The sequence below is a fragment of the Rutilus rutilus genome (genome assembly GCF_951802725.1).
Source record: "Rutilus rutilus genome assembly, chromosome: 25".
NCBI lineage: Eukaryota > Metazoa > Chordata > Actinopteri > Cypriniformes > Leuciscidae > Rutilus > Rutilus rutilus.
Genome location: NC_140229.1, coordinates 8554100 through 8571211, shown reverse-complemented (window position 1 = coordinate 8571211; position 17112 = coordinate 8554100). Strand labels below are relative to the sequence as shown.

The 17112-nt window shown below is 39.1% G+C and overlaps 2 protein-coding genes across 3 annotated transcripts in view; one reads left to right on the top strand and one right to left on the bottom strand.

Annotated features, from left to right (window-relative positions):
- nf1b (neurofibromin 1b) overlaps positions 1-17112 on the top strand; it is a 63058-nt gene that overhangs the window by 34506 nt on the left and 11440 nt on the right. For both annotated transcript variants that reach the window (XM_084400898.1, XM_084400897.1), the window contains one exon: positions 16666-17098. In XM_084400898.1, coding sequence (XP_084257024.1) covers positions 16666-17098 — 433 coding nt within the window. The remainder of the gene's footprint in view (positions 1-16665; positions 17099-17112) is intronic.
- Positions 286-15417, bottom strand: LOC311285233 (uncharacterized protein; the record flags this gene model as incomplete). Its single annotated transcript, XM_084400797.1, has 3 exons — positions 15196-15417; positions 10275-12130; positions 286-9419 (listed from the first exon to the last, which is right to left on the bottom strand). Exon 3 carries the CDS (start codon positions 9394-9396, stop codon positions 286-288), a length of 9111 nt encoding a protein of 3036 aa, XP_084256923.1. The 5' UTR covers positions 9397-9419; positions 10275-12130; positions 15196-15417.

Genomic DNA, 17112 nt, shown 5'->3' with positions numbered 1-17112 from the left:
AAATAGTTTTTTGTTTGTTTAAATGAACCAGGTTATTGTTACTTAAAAGACATGTGGAAAAAAAACTGTTATTAAAATAATTTAATAAAATCACTGAAATGACCTTTAAAAGTACAATCACACAATCTCTATATAACACAATATTATCGCTCATTTGTTCATGTAAGTCATGTAAAGTGCAGTGTTTGCATATGCAGGACACGATGGTGTTGTCTGTAAGTTTTTGACTCACAGAGGAGTCTGAAGAATTTGTTAATTCAGAATTTGTTTAGTTGAGGGTAAGTATTAGAGAGTGTTCCTTGTTGTGTTTGGTGACATCCTTGTGTTTAATGAAGGTCTTTGTGTTGTTGCTTGAGGGGCGATGCTCTCATAAACATCACTATTTTCCTGCTTATTCTTTTGGGTGTTCATTTTCGTCATCTCTATTGCAGTGTTTGGACTGCTGCTCTGCAAGACTGAATGATATGTTCCCCGCAGGAGAGGGTGACCTGCCACCCACATGTTGCTGTTCCTCCAATGCCGGGTCTGCCATCTTTTCCATGCTACCCAAAGCAAGATTACAATTATCAGCAAGATGAGGCACCCAAGAGTGAAAAGTAATCCAAAACTTCCTCTGCGGGTTTGCTTGTCATCTCCTATTGCAGTATCAGCTGATTTGTGTGTTGGAAAAATAAATTTCTTGGAATTTTTTGAGACCTTTTTTGACATGTGAAATTTTGTTGTAGCTGTACGAGTTGTCTTACTTAGTTTGCGCCCAATTGTGCTTTGCGTTGGTTTTTCCATCTCAGCTAACAGATCATTACTGGTGTAATTTTCCTTTGCCACTGTATCTGCTGTAGGTTCTTGATTTGTCAAGTCTGGTCGAGGCTCTGTTGTTTCAGTGGGCTGTAAATTGGACCGTTTTGTTGATATCCAGGATGGAATTTCCTGTGTTCTTAATGTCAGAAATCCATGTCTCACGACTGATGTTGTAAGAATATGGTTTTCTGAAGGATTTGAATTTGGAGGGAATGTCACAGTGAGCTTTTCTGTGAAGACTGGAATAGTTTGAAACGAACGCACTCTATCTTTGGGAGCTTGAGTTGATGTGTCCTTTACTAACAGGACACTTGTATGGGACATTATTGTGCCAAGGATTGGATATTTGTTTGTTATGCTCTGTGATTGTGTTTTTGGATTAATCTGATAGGTTCTGAATGGTGCAGCAGATGATGTGGAAACATGTAGACTAATGTCTGTTGGCACAGAAGTGTCCCCTGGTTCTCTTGAGTCAACTAAATGGTCCTCAGTCAGGCTAGGAAGAGGTGATGTGGAATCTGGTTTTCTGCTTACTGATGAACCATTTGTTAATTTGCGAGTTGTCATAAAGTGTTGCATTAAACTGTCTCTTGAAGATTTTGCTGTATTAATTGCATTTTGTTCAGTGTGTTGATTTGTTGGCTCTTCTGCCGGTGTGGGTTTGTAAGGTTCTGGATCTGACGTGAACCCATTGAGATGGGAAATGGGGCTTTCTACTGTTAGCAGAAGTGAAGTGGAGTCTTGGATTTGTTGCTTCAGTGTGAATGCGGGTGGTGTAGGTTTTGGATCTCTCTGACTTGTGGCCGTCACAAACTGGTTGGGCTTCCCATTGTGCCAAGTTACAGAATGTGTGTTTGTAGCAGTTTCTAGAATTTCAAGCTTGACTGCTGATGAACTTAAAGTTGGGTTTTTTGTCCTTGCAGGTAGAGTGGGTCTTGAAATGCCTTTCACCATCCCAGTGATGACTCTTCTTGGATGTTCATGCTTCATTGTTTGTAGAAGTGAAGTTGGTTGCAGGCTGTCATTTTCCCTTGTTGAGGCAAGCATGCCATGGTTTGTAATGTGTGAGTTTATAGCAGTCTGTTGTGGAGTTTCCTTTTCATTTCTGTATTCTGTGGATATGTCTGGGGTGGATATGAGTGGAATTTTGGGTCTCTGGGAATGCTGTGTTGATTGCTTTCTTTGTGATGGCTGATCAGTGTGGAAAGACATTATTGCTGTAGAATCAGTTTTACCGGTCATATCAGTAAAATGTGCACTTTGGTCATGTATGGTAGTTGGAAAGAGTTCCTCCACTGCTTTGGAGGGAATTTTGATTGTAAATGTTGTGGAATCAGAGATGTGTTGCTCTGTAGCTTGACTGGGTTCAGTAATTTTCTGTTTAGTGATTGTTAATTGTCCAACTAGTTGGGAATCTCCTGATTGAGTTGTTGTCTGTGAGTCTGGTGAGTGTGCTGGAAAAGATGACATGGCTGTAGAGTCCTTTGTATCAGTAATACCAGTGAAATGGCCAATTCGTCCATGAATGATAGTTGGAGATTCCGCCGCTGCTTTAGAGGAGATTTTGATTGTTAATGTTGTGGAATCAGGGATGTGTTGCTCTGTAGCTTGACTGGGTTCAGTAATTTTCTGTTTAATGATTGTTAATTGTCCAACTAGTTGGGAATCTCCTGATTGAGTTGTTGTCTGTGAGTCTGGTGAGTGTGTTGGAAAAGATGGCATGGCTGTAGAGTCCTTTGTATCAGTAATTCCAGTGAAATGGCCAATTCGTCCATGAATGATAGTTGGAGATTCCGCCGCTGCTTTAGAGGAGATTTTGATTGTTAATGTTGTGGAATCAGGGATGTGTTGCTCTGTGACATGACTAGGATCTGAAATTTCCTGCTTGGAGCGCTGGAGATGTTGAGTTGATTGTTTTGTGAATAGACGTGATGCTCCTGACTGAGTGTTTTTTTGTGGCTCTTGTGGTGGCAGTTCAGTGGGAAAAGACGTTATAGCTGTAGAATTATTTGTAACAGTAGAACGAGTGCTTTCTTCCTGAATGATATCTAAGGAGGGTTCCTCAACTGCTTCGGAGGAAATTTTGATTGTCAATGTTGTGGAATCAGGGATGTGTTGCTCTGTGACTTGACTAGGTTCAGTAATTTTTTGTTTAGTGATTGTTAATTGTCCAACTAGTTGGGAATCTCCTGATTGAGTTGTTGTCTGTGAGTCTGGTGAGTGTGTTGGAAAAGATGGCATGGCTGTAGAGTCCTTTGTATCAGTAATACCAGTGAAATGCCCAATTCGTTCATGAATGATAGTTGGAGATTCCGCCGCTGCTTTAGAGGAGATTTTGATTGTTAATGTTGTGGAATCAGGGATGTGTTGCTCTGTGACATGACTAGGATCTGAAATGTCCTGCTTGGAGCGCTGGAGATGTTGAGTTGATTGTTGTGTGAATAGATGTGGTGCTCCTGAGTGAGTGTTATTTTGTGGCTCTTGTGGTGGCAGTTCAGTGGAGAAAGACATTATGGCTGTAGGATCAGTTTTACCAGTCTTACCAGTAAAACCTGCAGTTTGGTCATGTATGGTAGTTGGAGAGAGTTCCTCCATTGCTTTGGAGGGAATTTTGACTGTAAATGTTGTGGAATCAGGGATGTGTTGCTCTGTAGCTTGACTGGGTTCAGTAATTTTCTGTTTAGTGATTGTTAATTGTCCAACTAGTTGGGAATCTCCTGATTGAGTTGTTGTCTGTGAGTCTGGTGAGTGTGTTGGAAAAGATGGCATGGCTGTAGAGTCCTTTGTATCAGTAATACCAGTGAAATGGCCAATTCGTTCATGAATGATAGTTGGAGATTCCGCCACTGCTTTGGAGGAGATTTTGATTGTTAATGTTGTGGAATCAGGGATGTGTTGCTCTGTAACTTGACTGGGTTCAGTAATTTTCTGTTTAGTGATTGTTAATTGTCCAACTAGTTGGGAATCTCCTGATTGAGTTGTTGTCTGTGAGTCTGGTGAGTGTGTTGGAAAAGATGGCATGGCTGTAGAGTCCTTTGTATCAGTAATACCAGTGAAATGGCCAATTCGTTCATGAATGATAGTTGGAGATTCCGCCACTGCTTTAGAGGAGATTTTGATTGTTAATGTTGTGGAATCAGGGATGTGTTGCTCTGTGACATGACTAGGATCTGAAATTTCCTGCTTGGAGCGCTGGAGATGTTGAGTTGATTGTTTTGTGAATAGACGTGATGCTCCTGACTGAGTGTTTTTTTGTGGCTCTTGTGGTGGCAGTTCAGTGGGAAAAGACGTTATAGCTGTAGAATCCTTTGTAACAGTAGAACGAGTGCTTTCTTCCTGAATGATATCTAAGGAGGGTTCCTCAACTGCTTCGGAGGAAAATTTGATTGTCAATGTTGTGGAATCAGGGATGTGTTGCTCTGTGACTTGACTAGGTTCTGAAATTTCCTGCTTGGAGCGCTGGAGATGTTGAGTTGATTGTTGTGTGAATAGATGTGGTGCTCCTGAGTGAGTGTTTTTTTGTGGCTCTTGTGGTGGCAGTTCAGTGGAGAAAGACATTATTGCTCTAGAATCATTAGGAGTGCTTTCTTCATGCATGATATCTAAGGAGGGTTCCTCAACTGCTTTGGAGGAAATGTTGATTGTGAATGTTGTGGAATCAGGGATGAGTTGCTCTGTAACTTGACTGGGTTCAGTAATTTTCTGTTTAGTGATTGTTAATTGTCCAACTAGTTGGGAATCTCCTGATTGAGTTGTTGTCTGTGAGTCTGGTGAGTGTGTTGGAAAAGATGACATGGCTGTAGAGTCCTTTGTATCAGTAATACCAGTGAAATGGCCAATTTGTTCATGAATGATAGTTGGAGATTCCGCTGCTGCTTTAGAGGAGATTTTGATTGTTAATGTTGTGGAATCAGGGATGTGTTGCTCTGTGACATGACTAGGATCTGAAATTTCCTGCTTGGAGCGCTGGAGATGTTGAGTTGATTGTTGTGTGAATAGATGTGGTGCTCCTGACTGAGTGTTTTTTTGTGGCTCTTGTGGTGGCAGTTCAGTGGAGAAAGACATTATGGCTGTAGGATCAGTTTTACCAGTCTTACCAGTAAAACCTGCAGTTTGGTCATGTATGGTAGTTGGAGAGAGTTCCTCCATTGCTTTGGAGGGAATTTTGACTGTAAATGTTGTGGAATCAGGGATGTGTTGCTCTGTAGCTTGACTGGGTTCAGTAATTTTCTGTTTAGTGATTGTTAATTGTCCAACTAGTTGGGAATCTCCTGATTGAGTTGTTGTCTGTGAGTCTGGTGAGTGTGTTGGAAAAGATGGCATGGCTGTAGAGTCCTTTGTATCAGTAATACCAGTGAAATGCCCAATTCGTTCATGAATGATAGTTGGAGATTCCGCCGCTGCTTTAGAGGAGATTTTGATTGTTAATGTTGTGGAATCAGGGATGTGTTGCTCTGTGACATGACTAGGATCTGAAATGTCCTGCTTGGAGCGCTGGAGATGTTGAGTTGATTGTTGTGTGAATAGATGTGGTGCTCCTGAGTGAGTGTTATTTTGTGGCTCTTGTGGTGGCAGTTCAGTGGAGAAAGACATTATGGCTGTAGGATCAGTTTTACCAGTCTTACCAGTAAAACCTGCAGTTTGGTCATGTATGGTAGTTGGAGAGAGTTCCTCCATTGCTTTGGAGGGAATTTTGACTGTAAATGTTGTGGAATCAGGGATGTGTTGCTCTGTAGCTTGACTGGGTTCAGTAATTTTCTGTTTAGTGATTGTTAATTGTCCAACTAGTTGGGAATCTCCTGATTGAGTTGTTGTCTGTGAGTCTGGTGAGTGTGTTGGAAAAGATGGCATGGCTGTAGAGTCCTTTGTATCAGTAATACCAGTGAAATGGCCAATTCGTTCATGAATGATAGTTGGAGATTCCGCCGCTGCTTTAGAGGAGATTTTGATTGTTAATGTTGTGGAATCAGGGATGTGTTGCTCTGTAACTTGACTGGGTTCAGTAATTTTCTGTTTAGTGATTGTTAATTGTCCAACTAGTTGGGAATCTCCTGATTGAGTTGTTGTCTGTGAGTCTGGTGAGTGTGCTGGAAAAGATGGCATGGCTGTAGAGTCCTTTGTATCAGTAATTCCAGTGAAATGGCCAATTCGTTCATGAATGATAGTTGGAGATTCCGTCGCTGCTTTAGAGGAGATTTTGATTGTTAATGTTGTGGAATCAGGGATGTGTTGCTCTGTGACATGACTAGGATCTGAAATGTCCTGCTTGGAGCGCTGGAGATGTTGAGTTGATTGTTGTGTGAATAGACGTGATGCTCCTGACTGAGTGTTTTTTTGTGGCTCTTGTGGTGGCAGTTCAGTGGGAAAAGACGTTATAGCTGTAGAATTATTTGTAACAGTAGAACGAGTGCTTTCTTCCTGAATGATATCTAAGGAGGGTTCCTCAACTGCTTCGGAGGAAAATTTGATTGTCAATGTTGTGGAATCAGGGATGTGTTGCTCTGTGACTTGACTAGGTTTTGAAATTTCCTGCTTGGAGCGCTGGAGATGTTGAGTTGATTGTTGTGTGAATAGATGTGGTGCTCCTGAGTGAGTGTTTTTTTGTGGCTCTTGTGGTGGCAGTTCAGTGGAGAAAGACATTATTGCTCTAGAATCATTAGGAGTGCTTTCTTCATGCATGATATCTAAGGAGGGTTCCTCAACTGCTTTGGAGGAAATGTTGATTGTGAATGTTGTGGAATCAGGGATGAGTTGCTCTGTAACTTGACTGGGTTCAGTAATTTTCTGTTTAGTGATTGTTAATTGTCCAACTAGTTGGGAATCTCCTGATTGAGTTGTTGTCTGTGAGTCTGGTGAGTGTGTTGGAAAAGATGACATGGCTGTAGAGTCCTTTGTATCAGTAATACCAGTGAAATGGCCAATTCGTTCATGAATGATAGTTGGAGATTCCGCTGCTGCTTTAGAGGAGATTTTGATTGTTAATGTTGTGGAATCAGGGATGTGTTGCTCTGTGACATGACTAGGATCTGAAATGTCCTGCTTGGAGCGCTGGAGATGTTGAGTTGATTGTTGTGTGAATAGATGTGGTGCTCCTGACTGGGTTTTTTTTTGTGGCTCTTGTGGTGGCAGTTCAGTGGAGAAAGACATTATGGCTGTAGGATCAGTTTTACCAGTCTTACCAGTAAAACCTGCAGTTTGGTCATGTATGGTAGTTGGAGAGAGTTCCTCCATTGCTTTGGAGGGAATTTTGACTGTAAATGTTGTGGAATCAGGGATGAGTTGCTCTGTAACTTGACTGGGTTCAGTAATTTTCTGTTTAGTGATTGTTAATTTTCCAACTAGTTGGGAATCTCCTGATTGAGTTGTTGTCTGTGAGTCTGGTGAGTGTGTTGGAAAAGATGGCATGGCTGTAGAGTCCTTTGTATCAGTAATACCAGTGAAATGGCCAATTCGTTCATGAATGATAGTTGGAGATTCCGCTGCTGCTTTAGAGGAGATTTTGATTGTTAATGTTGTGGAATCAGGGATGTGTTGCTCTGTGACATGACTAGGATCTGAAATTTCCTGCTTGGAGCGCTGGAGATGTTGAGTTGATTGTTGTGTGAATAGATGTGGTGCTCCTGACTGAGTGTTTTTTTGTGGCTCTTGTGGTGGCAGTTCAGTGGAGAAAGACATTATTGCTCTAGAATCATTAGGAGTGCTTTCTTCATGCATGATATCTAAGGAGGGTTCCTCAACTGCTTTGGAGGAAATGTTGATTGTGAATGTTGTGGAATCAGGGATGAGTTGCTCTGTAACTTGACTGGGTTCAGTAATTTTCTGTTTAGTGATTGTTAATTGTCCAACTAGTTGGGAATCTCCTGATTGAGTTGTTGTCTGTGAGTCTGGTGAGTGTGTTGGAAAAAATGTCATGGCTGTAGAGTCCTTTGTATCAGTAATACCAGTGAAATGGCCAATTCGTTCATGAATGATAGTTGGAGATTCCGCCGCTGCTTTAGAGGAGATTTTGATTGTTAATGTTGTGGAATCAGGGATGTGTTGCTCTGTGACATGACTAGGATCTGAAATGTCCTGCTTGGAGCTCTGGAGATGTTGAGTTGATTGTTGTGTGAATAGACGTGATGCTCCTGACTGAGTGTTTTTTTGTGGCTCTTGTGGTGGCAGTTCAGTGGGAAAAGACGTTATAGCTGTAGAATTATTTGTAACAGTAGAACGAGTGATTTCTTCCTGAATGATATCTAAGGAGGGTTCCTCAACTGCTTCGGAGGAAAATTTGATTGTCAATGTTGTGGAATCAGGGATGTGTTGCTCTGTGACTTGACTAGGTTCTGAAATTTCCTGCTTGGAGCGCTGGAGATGTTGAGTTGATTGTTGTGTGAATAGATGTGGTGCTCCTGAGTGAGTGTTTCTTTGTGGCTCTTGTGGTGGCAGTTCAGTGGAGAAAGACATTATTGCTCTAGAATCATTAGGAGTGCTTTCTTCATGCATGATATCTAAGGAGGGTTCCTCAACTGCTTTGGAGGAAATGTTGATTGTGAATGTTGTGGAATCAGGGATGTGTTGCTCTGTAGCTTGACTGGGTTCAGTAATTTTCTGTTTAGTGATTGTTAATTGTCCAACTAGTTGGGAATCTCCTGATTGAGTTGTTGTCTGTGAGTCTGGTGAGTGTGTTGGAAAAGATGGCATGGCTGTAGAGTCCTTTGTATCAGTAATACCAGTGAAATGGCCAATTCGTTCATGAATGATAGTTGGAGATTCCGCCGCTGCTTTAGAGGAGATTTTGATTGTTAATGTTGTGGAATCAGGGATGTGTTGCTCTGTGACATGACTAGGATCTGAAATTTCCTGCTTGGAGCGCTGGAGATGTTGAGTTGATTGTTGTGTGAATAGACGTGATGCTCCTGACTGAGTGTTTTTTTGTGGCTCTTGTGGTGGCAGTTCAGTGGGAAAAGACGTTATAGCTGTAGAATTATTTGTAACAGTAGAACGAGTGCTTTCTTCCTGAATGATATCTAAGGAGGGTTCCTCAACTGCTTTGGAGGAAATGTTGATTGTCAATGTTGTGGAATCAGGGATGAGTTGCTCTGTAACTTGACTGGGTTCTGGTATTTTTTGCATTGTCTGGAGTTGTCGAGGTGATTGTTTGACTAGCTGTGAATCTCCTGATTGAGTTGTTTTTTGTAAATCTGGTGATGATGGGTCAGTGGGGAAAGATGCCATAACTGTAATTTCAGTGGAATGAGTGCTTTGTTCCTGCGTGGGAGCTGAAGATTTGAAGACGATCTCCGTGTTTTTTGGCCCTTCCGATGTCGTAGATTCCAGTTTGTCTGGTTTCGTTAATGCTCTGATGGTGTTTGTATCGTTGGAAACTTCATTCAAAAGTCTCCAAAAAATAAACAAAGCATAAGCCTTTTCTGGTAAACGTAATGCATCTGGTGGGTGTAAGTTCTGCCTTCTCACTCGTGACCTTTTCGCACCATCTCCACCCTTCCACTCTATTCCTGCATTGGTGTGGTCAGAGTTTGTGGTCGAAGAGATGCTGAGTGACAGCAAAATGGCCAACAGATAAATGAACAAATAACGTATCAGTAGCTCCATGTTAAATATATGATATTTTATCACTGTAGAGAAAGAAAACAGTTGTAAAACACATATCTTAGATATTAAAGATATAATATCTAAGATTGTCCCTGTAATACAGTAGATATACAATAACTTTGTCCATTCATATAACCAACAACTTTGCTTTTGTTTAATTACTACTATATGTGTGTGTAAGCTCAGTGACAGCAAATATTTTAAATTTGATCACTTTAGAGAGAGGGGGGAAAGTTGTAAAAGATTCCATTATTTTTTAGATGTTTGAAAAAGTTTATATTTCAAGTAAAATATTGTTTCTATGGGAGATTATCCCTGAAATACAGTACGTATACAATAACTTTGTTCATTCACATAAGTTTAAACTACTGTGCTTTAGTTTAATCACTACTGTATATGTATGTATATTTTATAATGGTTGCACTTTATTTTACAGTACGGGCACTTACAGTGCACTTACCTAAGAAAGTACTGAGAAATATAAGGTAACTACATGGGTTAGGTTTGGGTAGGTACAAGGTTAGTACCTAGCTATCACTCAGTTATTGCAATTACTATATTAAATACATAGTATGTACATGGGGAACGGGACTGTAAAATAAAGTGCAACCTTTATAATTATTATAATCATTTTTTCATCAATTAAACATCATCAATGTTGCAAATACTTCACTGAAGCACTGTTAAACTCCCGGCATTATCCTTGTGAAGTGTAATGATTATATTTCTTTTTCTTATTAAAAAAAGTTATTAATTAAAAAAAAAATACTACTTAACGGTATGTTGACTTCAATGCTGGTTACAAAGTTTTCTAACCTCATTTTTTTGGGACTAATTACTCTCAAATATTAAAGTTTCTCTGACAAAATGTTTCTTACCATTTTAAGGCTGTTCCTGTGTCTACCAGCACAAGTTAGATGAGGCGATCCATTCATCAACTGTCCTGGATGGGTTGCTGTTTTTCTATTTATAGTAGGCTGAGAATATATTCCGCTAGATCATGTGATATCGTGCTAAGTGTGAATGAACAGCAGAAGTGTTGGGTGTGTCTGTAAAATGATGTATTTTCTCACGGTGCTGTGATGCTGCAAAATGTAATTGATTCAACTGATCTTAATGTTACCAAAGTTTTGATTCAGAGGAGAAACACCAGTTTTTAAGAAAACATATATATATTTTTTTTTATTCAAAAACAAAACTGCACAGTCAGTTTTAAATCTTTTTTTTTTTTTTTTATCCACAAAAAAAATATCTCAACGTCCTTAAAACAAGATGTTTACTCGAGAAACAAAACTAGATGCATCTCATTGATTTCAGAGAATATAGCTTTAATTAGGAATAATACAATTTTCTTACATATTTTTGTTTCTCAAGTATAAATATCTAATTTAAGGATGTTTAGACTTTATAAGAAAACGATTTTTGGCAGAATGAACAAAATACAGACATATTATTTAAAATGCAGACAACATAAATGCTTTTGGCTGTTGAAACATGCATGGTCATACAATGTTGAGAGTTTACAAAGGCTTATTTGCTGTATTTTCAGTGCTGACATTTAGTCATTTTTATATAATTTTCTAATAAAAGTCAAGTCAAGTCACATTTATTTATATAGCGCTTGTTACAATTCAGCTTTACAGAGATAACAGAAAAATAATGCAACAAAGTCTGTTTCCAGAAGAAAATAGCGTCACAGTCTAGCTTAAGTAAGTTCAGTGATGTTTCGTTTTTGTTGTAAAAAAGTTATTAATTTAGTTAATTTATATGAATAGCCGCTCTGGAGAAAACCGTGATGTCATCGTCCAGCTCAGTTCAGTTCTCTTATAATGGCGTCAGTGCTGGCAGATCAATATTATTGTTGAATATTAAATTAAATGTTAAATTTAATGTCCCCAGTCTAACAGTCTTAGAACCGTACTTTCAGATTTCAGACCCCCTTTTTGAGTCTTATGCAGAAGATAACAGTTATAGCTTAAGCAGGTGCAGACATTGCCAGCAGGGGGAGTTTTGTGACACCCAAGTTTAATTGTCTGAGTGTGATCACACCCCTGTGTCGGAGCTCTCTGGTGCTTTTGCTTCAGGCTCATGACTGTTCTCCTGGGTGATGTCTCCACTCGGATCCTTCACTGTACTGGGCTGCTCTGTGTCCTTGTTCTCCAGAACTCTCTCCTCATCCTCTCTACTCTCCTCTTGTGCTGTGATGACCTCTGATAGCATAAGGCAGGTCTCAGTTGGCTGCCCGTTCACTTGGCCTTCATCCCTGTTTGGCGATTCACTCTTTTGTCTTATGGCACGTAGGTTAATGTTGTTGTTGTTGTGATGAAGCTGGAGACTAGAAATGATTCCTCTCAGGTGACAAACTTGGCAGACGCATATCAGTGTGGTCACCAGCAACGCAAAGCAGCCCACTACGAGAGCAACCACAACCAGTTGCAGTTTATCTCCAGTTGGCAGTAAGAAGATACACTGTCCTTTAGTGGGTTCAGGAGTGGCCGGTGTGCAGACTGATGGTTGAGAGGTTTTTGTTTCAGATGCTAGTTTTGTATTCTCAGAAGTCTTGTTTGTTGTTTTGTTGTTTATTGGAGTTGTCATTTGTATTCCACTCGTGGATGTTCCTTGAGTGAGTGAAGAGTTTGCGGTGATGGTATTTGTGGTGTTAGCATGTGCCGTTCCGAAGAGCAATGCAAAGTACACAAAACAAATGGTTCTGGGACTGGGACTTGCCATGGTTCTGTGAAATATAAGAGAAAGGAGAAATTTAGATATTTGATTTTCTGTTCAATTTCTTAAAGCTATAAGCCATTTCACTAGCCTGGGTGCCAGCCCGAACCCCGCCCACAATATTTTTTGGTCGGGAAGTTCGGTCTGGACTCGCTCCGTTGAGGAGCTATTATGCCCGAACAAAAATTGTTCGGACCAATCAAATTGTCAGGGCGGGCTTTATACGATGATGGACAGATGAGCAATGCAACGTAATCGTCCACGTCACCAAAGAGCGCTTGATTTGAATTAAGGTGTGTTCGACATCGGCTGCGGCTGGATGCACCCGATCGGCGAGAGCAGCCGCGTGCAGGCGGGGAGGAGCTGCAAACGGAGACGTGAAGTCGGACACTTTTTTTGGTTCCCGTAGTGGCCGCTCACGTGGTGTTTGCATAATTTACCACAGCTGAAGTGAAATAAATGCAATATTTGCCAAATAATACACTGATGTTTCAGAGACATTTTCATTCAATACTTTATGTAGCCTACTGCTTCATACAGCGTCTGTTTGAACAAGAATAAAGGTCAACATAAGCTACTATCAATGAAGTAGAGTCTACGTTTTTTAATCAGTTTTCATTTGATAAACATGACACAATATAACATCGCAACGACATGAAGAGTGTTTACTGTTATAAAAAACTGATTTGTGAGCTTTAGAGGAACTAAAGTTGTTCGAATAAACACGAAACACACGTGATCGTTGTCATGCAGTGAATCCGGCCAATCGTGGAACAGCTGTGTCGTCATCAGCCCTCGTGCAGCCCAGTGCAGCCGCTCTTGAGAAGCTGCGCTGGCTGAGTTCTCCGGCTACTCTCGAATCCCTCTCGCGGTACTTTGATGGCATACGTCACAGTCACGTGGTGTCGGGGCTGTATCAAGTCGGACAAAATTTCTAACCGGCATGCACTGCTTTAAGTCAGCCGCCGATCGGTCTGCGCAGAGCTGCATGAAGTCGAACAAGCCTATTGTTTACAACAAAGACGACTGCTGCTGGAGAATTGAGATTTCACGAGTTCACATTTACAAATAAGTCAGATAGAATAAATGCGTTTATAAGATTTCACACAAATAAGTCGATAGAATAAATGCGTATATGACGTGCTGTCCGAGGAGAGGGCTGTGGGCTCGGTAGCCATGCTCCCCCGTATTCCTGGTTGTGAGAGAACAAGACAAGAGTGAGGATTCGGGGTGGTGGAGGGATGCTGAAAAACTGTCAAGGAGTGTTAGGTAAGTTTACAGAGTGAATATGCTTCCTCATGCTGATAGATAGGGTAACGTTAGACATGGTATTGTTTGATGACAAGTTTATATTGGATTGATTATTTGTACGTGCTCCTCCCGAACTTTGTTTATGAAACATCATGTGTAGATTCCGCCATCGCGTCTGTTATATCGACAGCGCATTCATTTTAAAAGAGGAACAGAGAGCCGCGACATTTTGTTGGTTGAAAATATGAATGAAGAACATGCGTCATTTACTCCGTTGCTCTGATTGGTTGTAGGTCTATCCAATTGAGTGCAGAGTTTTTTTTTTTCCTGGTTTGGTTGAGACACGCCCCATAATCAAATCTCTATGGAAAAGTATCAGACTCACATTCTGACTAGAATTGAGTATGACGACGTCAGGCTACCATTTCACATAATTGATATATATATATTTGAATTTTTCTGCCAAAATCAGTTGCTGCAGGGAAATTCATTTTCAAAATCAAATGAATGTGTTCCTTAGTATTTTAATCCACTTTTTCTGGATATTTTACATCATGGGACATCCAGTGACAAAAACAAGTGTATACATCTTAATATGTAAAAATTATTTAATTTTAATATACTAGTTTTCTGTATGTTGTTACGAATATAAGACAATGTGTGTTTTTTTCTTAGAAATACAAATAAAACAACCGTCTTATATTCAGGGTCTAGACTTTTACATGTCAATAATACACCCACAACAATAGGTGGTGCCAAATTCGCATAAAACGAGCGAGTCAAGATAGTGAGCGCAAAAAGCAAACTTAAAGCGTCTTAAAAACGTAAACAGTCAAAGAAAAGCTTACCGTCTAAGAGCCGCGTGACTGATGTTTGCCATGTGATGTTCGTACATTTTTACCACTATTTACCATACTTTGAATACAAAAATGTAAATATGAAAAATATGCAGTATGTAAATTATTTTCAAATAAAAGCATTTCAAAAAGCCTTTGAAATTTTATATATATATATATATAAAACTGGCCTAAGAAAATTGACATCTTCACTCTTTATCCAAATATTATTAAAAATGTGTAAGATATTTCATCAGCATATTGCGATGTGTTTGGAGTCAATTGTTTTATTTGTGATAATAACGCAATGAAACATACCAATAATTTTTGGCCAGGCTGTCATACAAATAAATTATGAACACATGCAAAAACAAGAGAGAATCTACAAAATAATTATTATGTTCAATGTATGCTTTTATATGCATTATTTATATATATATATATATATATATATATATATATATATATATATATACACATACGTGTATATATGTGTATATATACGTATGTATGTATGTGTATGTGTTTTTTTATATATATACTTTTTTTTTTTTTTTACAAATAATTTTGTCAGATGAATACCTTAACCTTAAGTTTAGTGTCTTGTTCTTCCCTCATATTTAAATTTTTTTTTTAAATATACAGTCTTTTCCTCATATTTTCATGGTTTAATCAAACTTGTAGGGTCATTAAAAATAAATATTCCCTCCAGACTTCACTTTTGGCCACTATTGTATATTATTGATCTTAAATCTACACATTTTCATTTATCTTTCAGACATCCACAAAGTCAGAAACAAGTCCATGAAACTTAGTATGCAAGAAAATAATTACATATAATTGTATATATCTTAATTTAAATACAATTTACCACTTAAATCTACAAATTTTCATTAGTTTTGTGAGACTTCGAGCTTTTTTTAATAAAATTACTGAATTGAAATTGTGGAGCTTGAAGCTCATAAATAAAAAGTAAATGGTTTCTTACCTTTTCGGTCTGTTACTGGTTTACTCTGAGGTGCTGTTATCTGAAGAGGCTTGAATAACTCTGTGAATGTGTGCACACTGTCAATTTGAGCACTAGAGAAGTGTGCACTTTTTTTGAGAAGTGGTCATTTTAAAGCTGAGCCTGCAGGTGCACACACACTCATTAACCAGCTACAAGTTTCCTGTCTGTTCTTTCACTTCTGCTTGGGCTCTTATATTAGACATGAACATTAACCAGTGTGTGGCTAGGGCCACTGTGGCTTTTGTCACATCTAATCAAGGCTAGTAATATGTGTAAAGACTTGGGGTGTGCGTGACAAAATATCTCTCTCTCTCTCTCTCTCTCTCTCTCTCTCTCTCTCTCTCTCTCTCTCTCTATCTATATATATATATATATATATATATGCTGATCAGGATATATATTTTGCTGAGTGTGTTGTGCTAGTACCTTGGCAGATTTAGGACTGCCGTGGAAAGCTGATTCGTAAAGTTTTATTGGAAACTAAATTCTCCAATAATTTTAAATAGATTTTTTAACTTTTATCTGCATTTTTACCATTTTTTTTTTCTTATCTAATTACATTTAGCCTATGCATCATTTATTATGTCAAATTATTACATTTAATTAAATTCAATTAGAATAATAAGACACTACAGGGCTGTAACTGTTACCTATCAAATAAAATCAGTATGAACAAAATCCTTTTTTGCAAAACATGGAAGCTGTATCTGAAGTGGCATTTAGATGTATTTAACACAGACTGTTTTTTGCAGCTCAGCTTTCACCCAAAAATGAAAATTCTGTTATCATTTTCTCACCCTGAAGTTGTTCCAAACCTGTATGAGTTTCTTTCTTCTGTTGAACACAAAAGAAGATATTTTAAAGAATGTTGGTAAGCAAACAGTTGATGGTTGCCATTGACTTCCATTGTAGGAAAACAAATATTAAACACTATGGAAGTCGATGGCTACCGTCAACTGTCTGGTAAATGATGAAAATTTTCAACAAAACTAAACTATCCCGTTAACCTGATATATTGATGATATACTAAATTATTTTAAAATTTAAAAGATACTTTCAATTGAAACTAAACCGTCAGCAGGTGACGGCAAGTCACTGTTAATGAGCGAATCATTGAGTCGTTAATTGTTCTAAAGGCTGATAATTTCAGGAACTAAGCATTTAACTTTCTTAGTGAGCGAGTCATTGAATCATTTATTCAACTGATTCGTTCAAATGGACTGATTCATTCAGTAACAAAACCCTAAAATCTAGATTTTAGACTAGACGTTTTGTTATTTGGTTTCTGTAACCTTCAAAATGCAAGCTTAACTGAAAACACTCTCTGGCTTTGTCAAGCAAAGTTTTCTCTTCATTTTGCTAGTTATTAATCTAATAATAACAGTGTTCAGTGGGATTGCAGGCCTTTGTTTTTTTTTCGTTGACTGTCTGTTTTCATTACTCTCACAGGTTCAAGACAGGCCAGATAAATGGGGACTTGCTCATTTACCACGTGCTTCTCACCCTCAAACCTTATTATGCTAAACCCTACGAGCTAGTGGTTGACTTGACGCATGCTGGCCCCAGCAATCGCTTCAAGACCGACTTCCTCTCCAAATGGTTTGTTGTCTTTCCGGGATTTGCTTACGAGAACGTGGCCGCCATCTACATCTATAACTGTAACACATGGGTACGAGAATACACCAAATACCATGAGAGACTGCTGACGGGCCTCAAGGGCAGTAAGAAGTTACTGTTCATCGACTCGCCCGCACGGCTGGCTGAGCACGTGGAACCAGAGGAACAGAAGCTTCCGGCAGCTACTCTTGCACTGGAAGAAGACCTGAAGGTCTTTCACAATGCCCTAAAACTGGCCCACAAAGACACCAAAGTCTCCATTAAGGTGTGTGAAAAAAC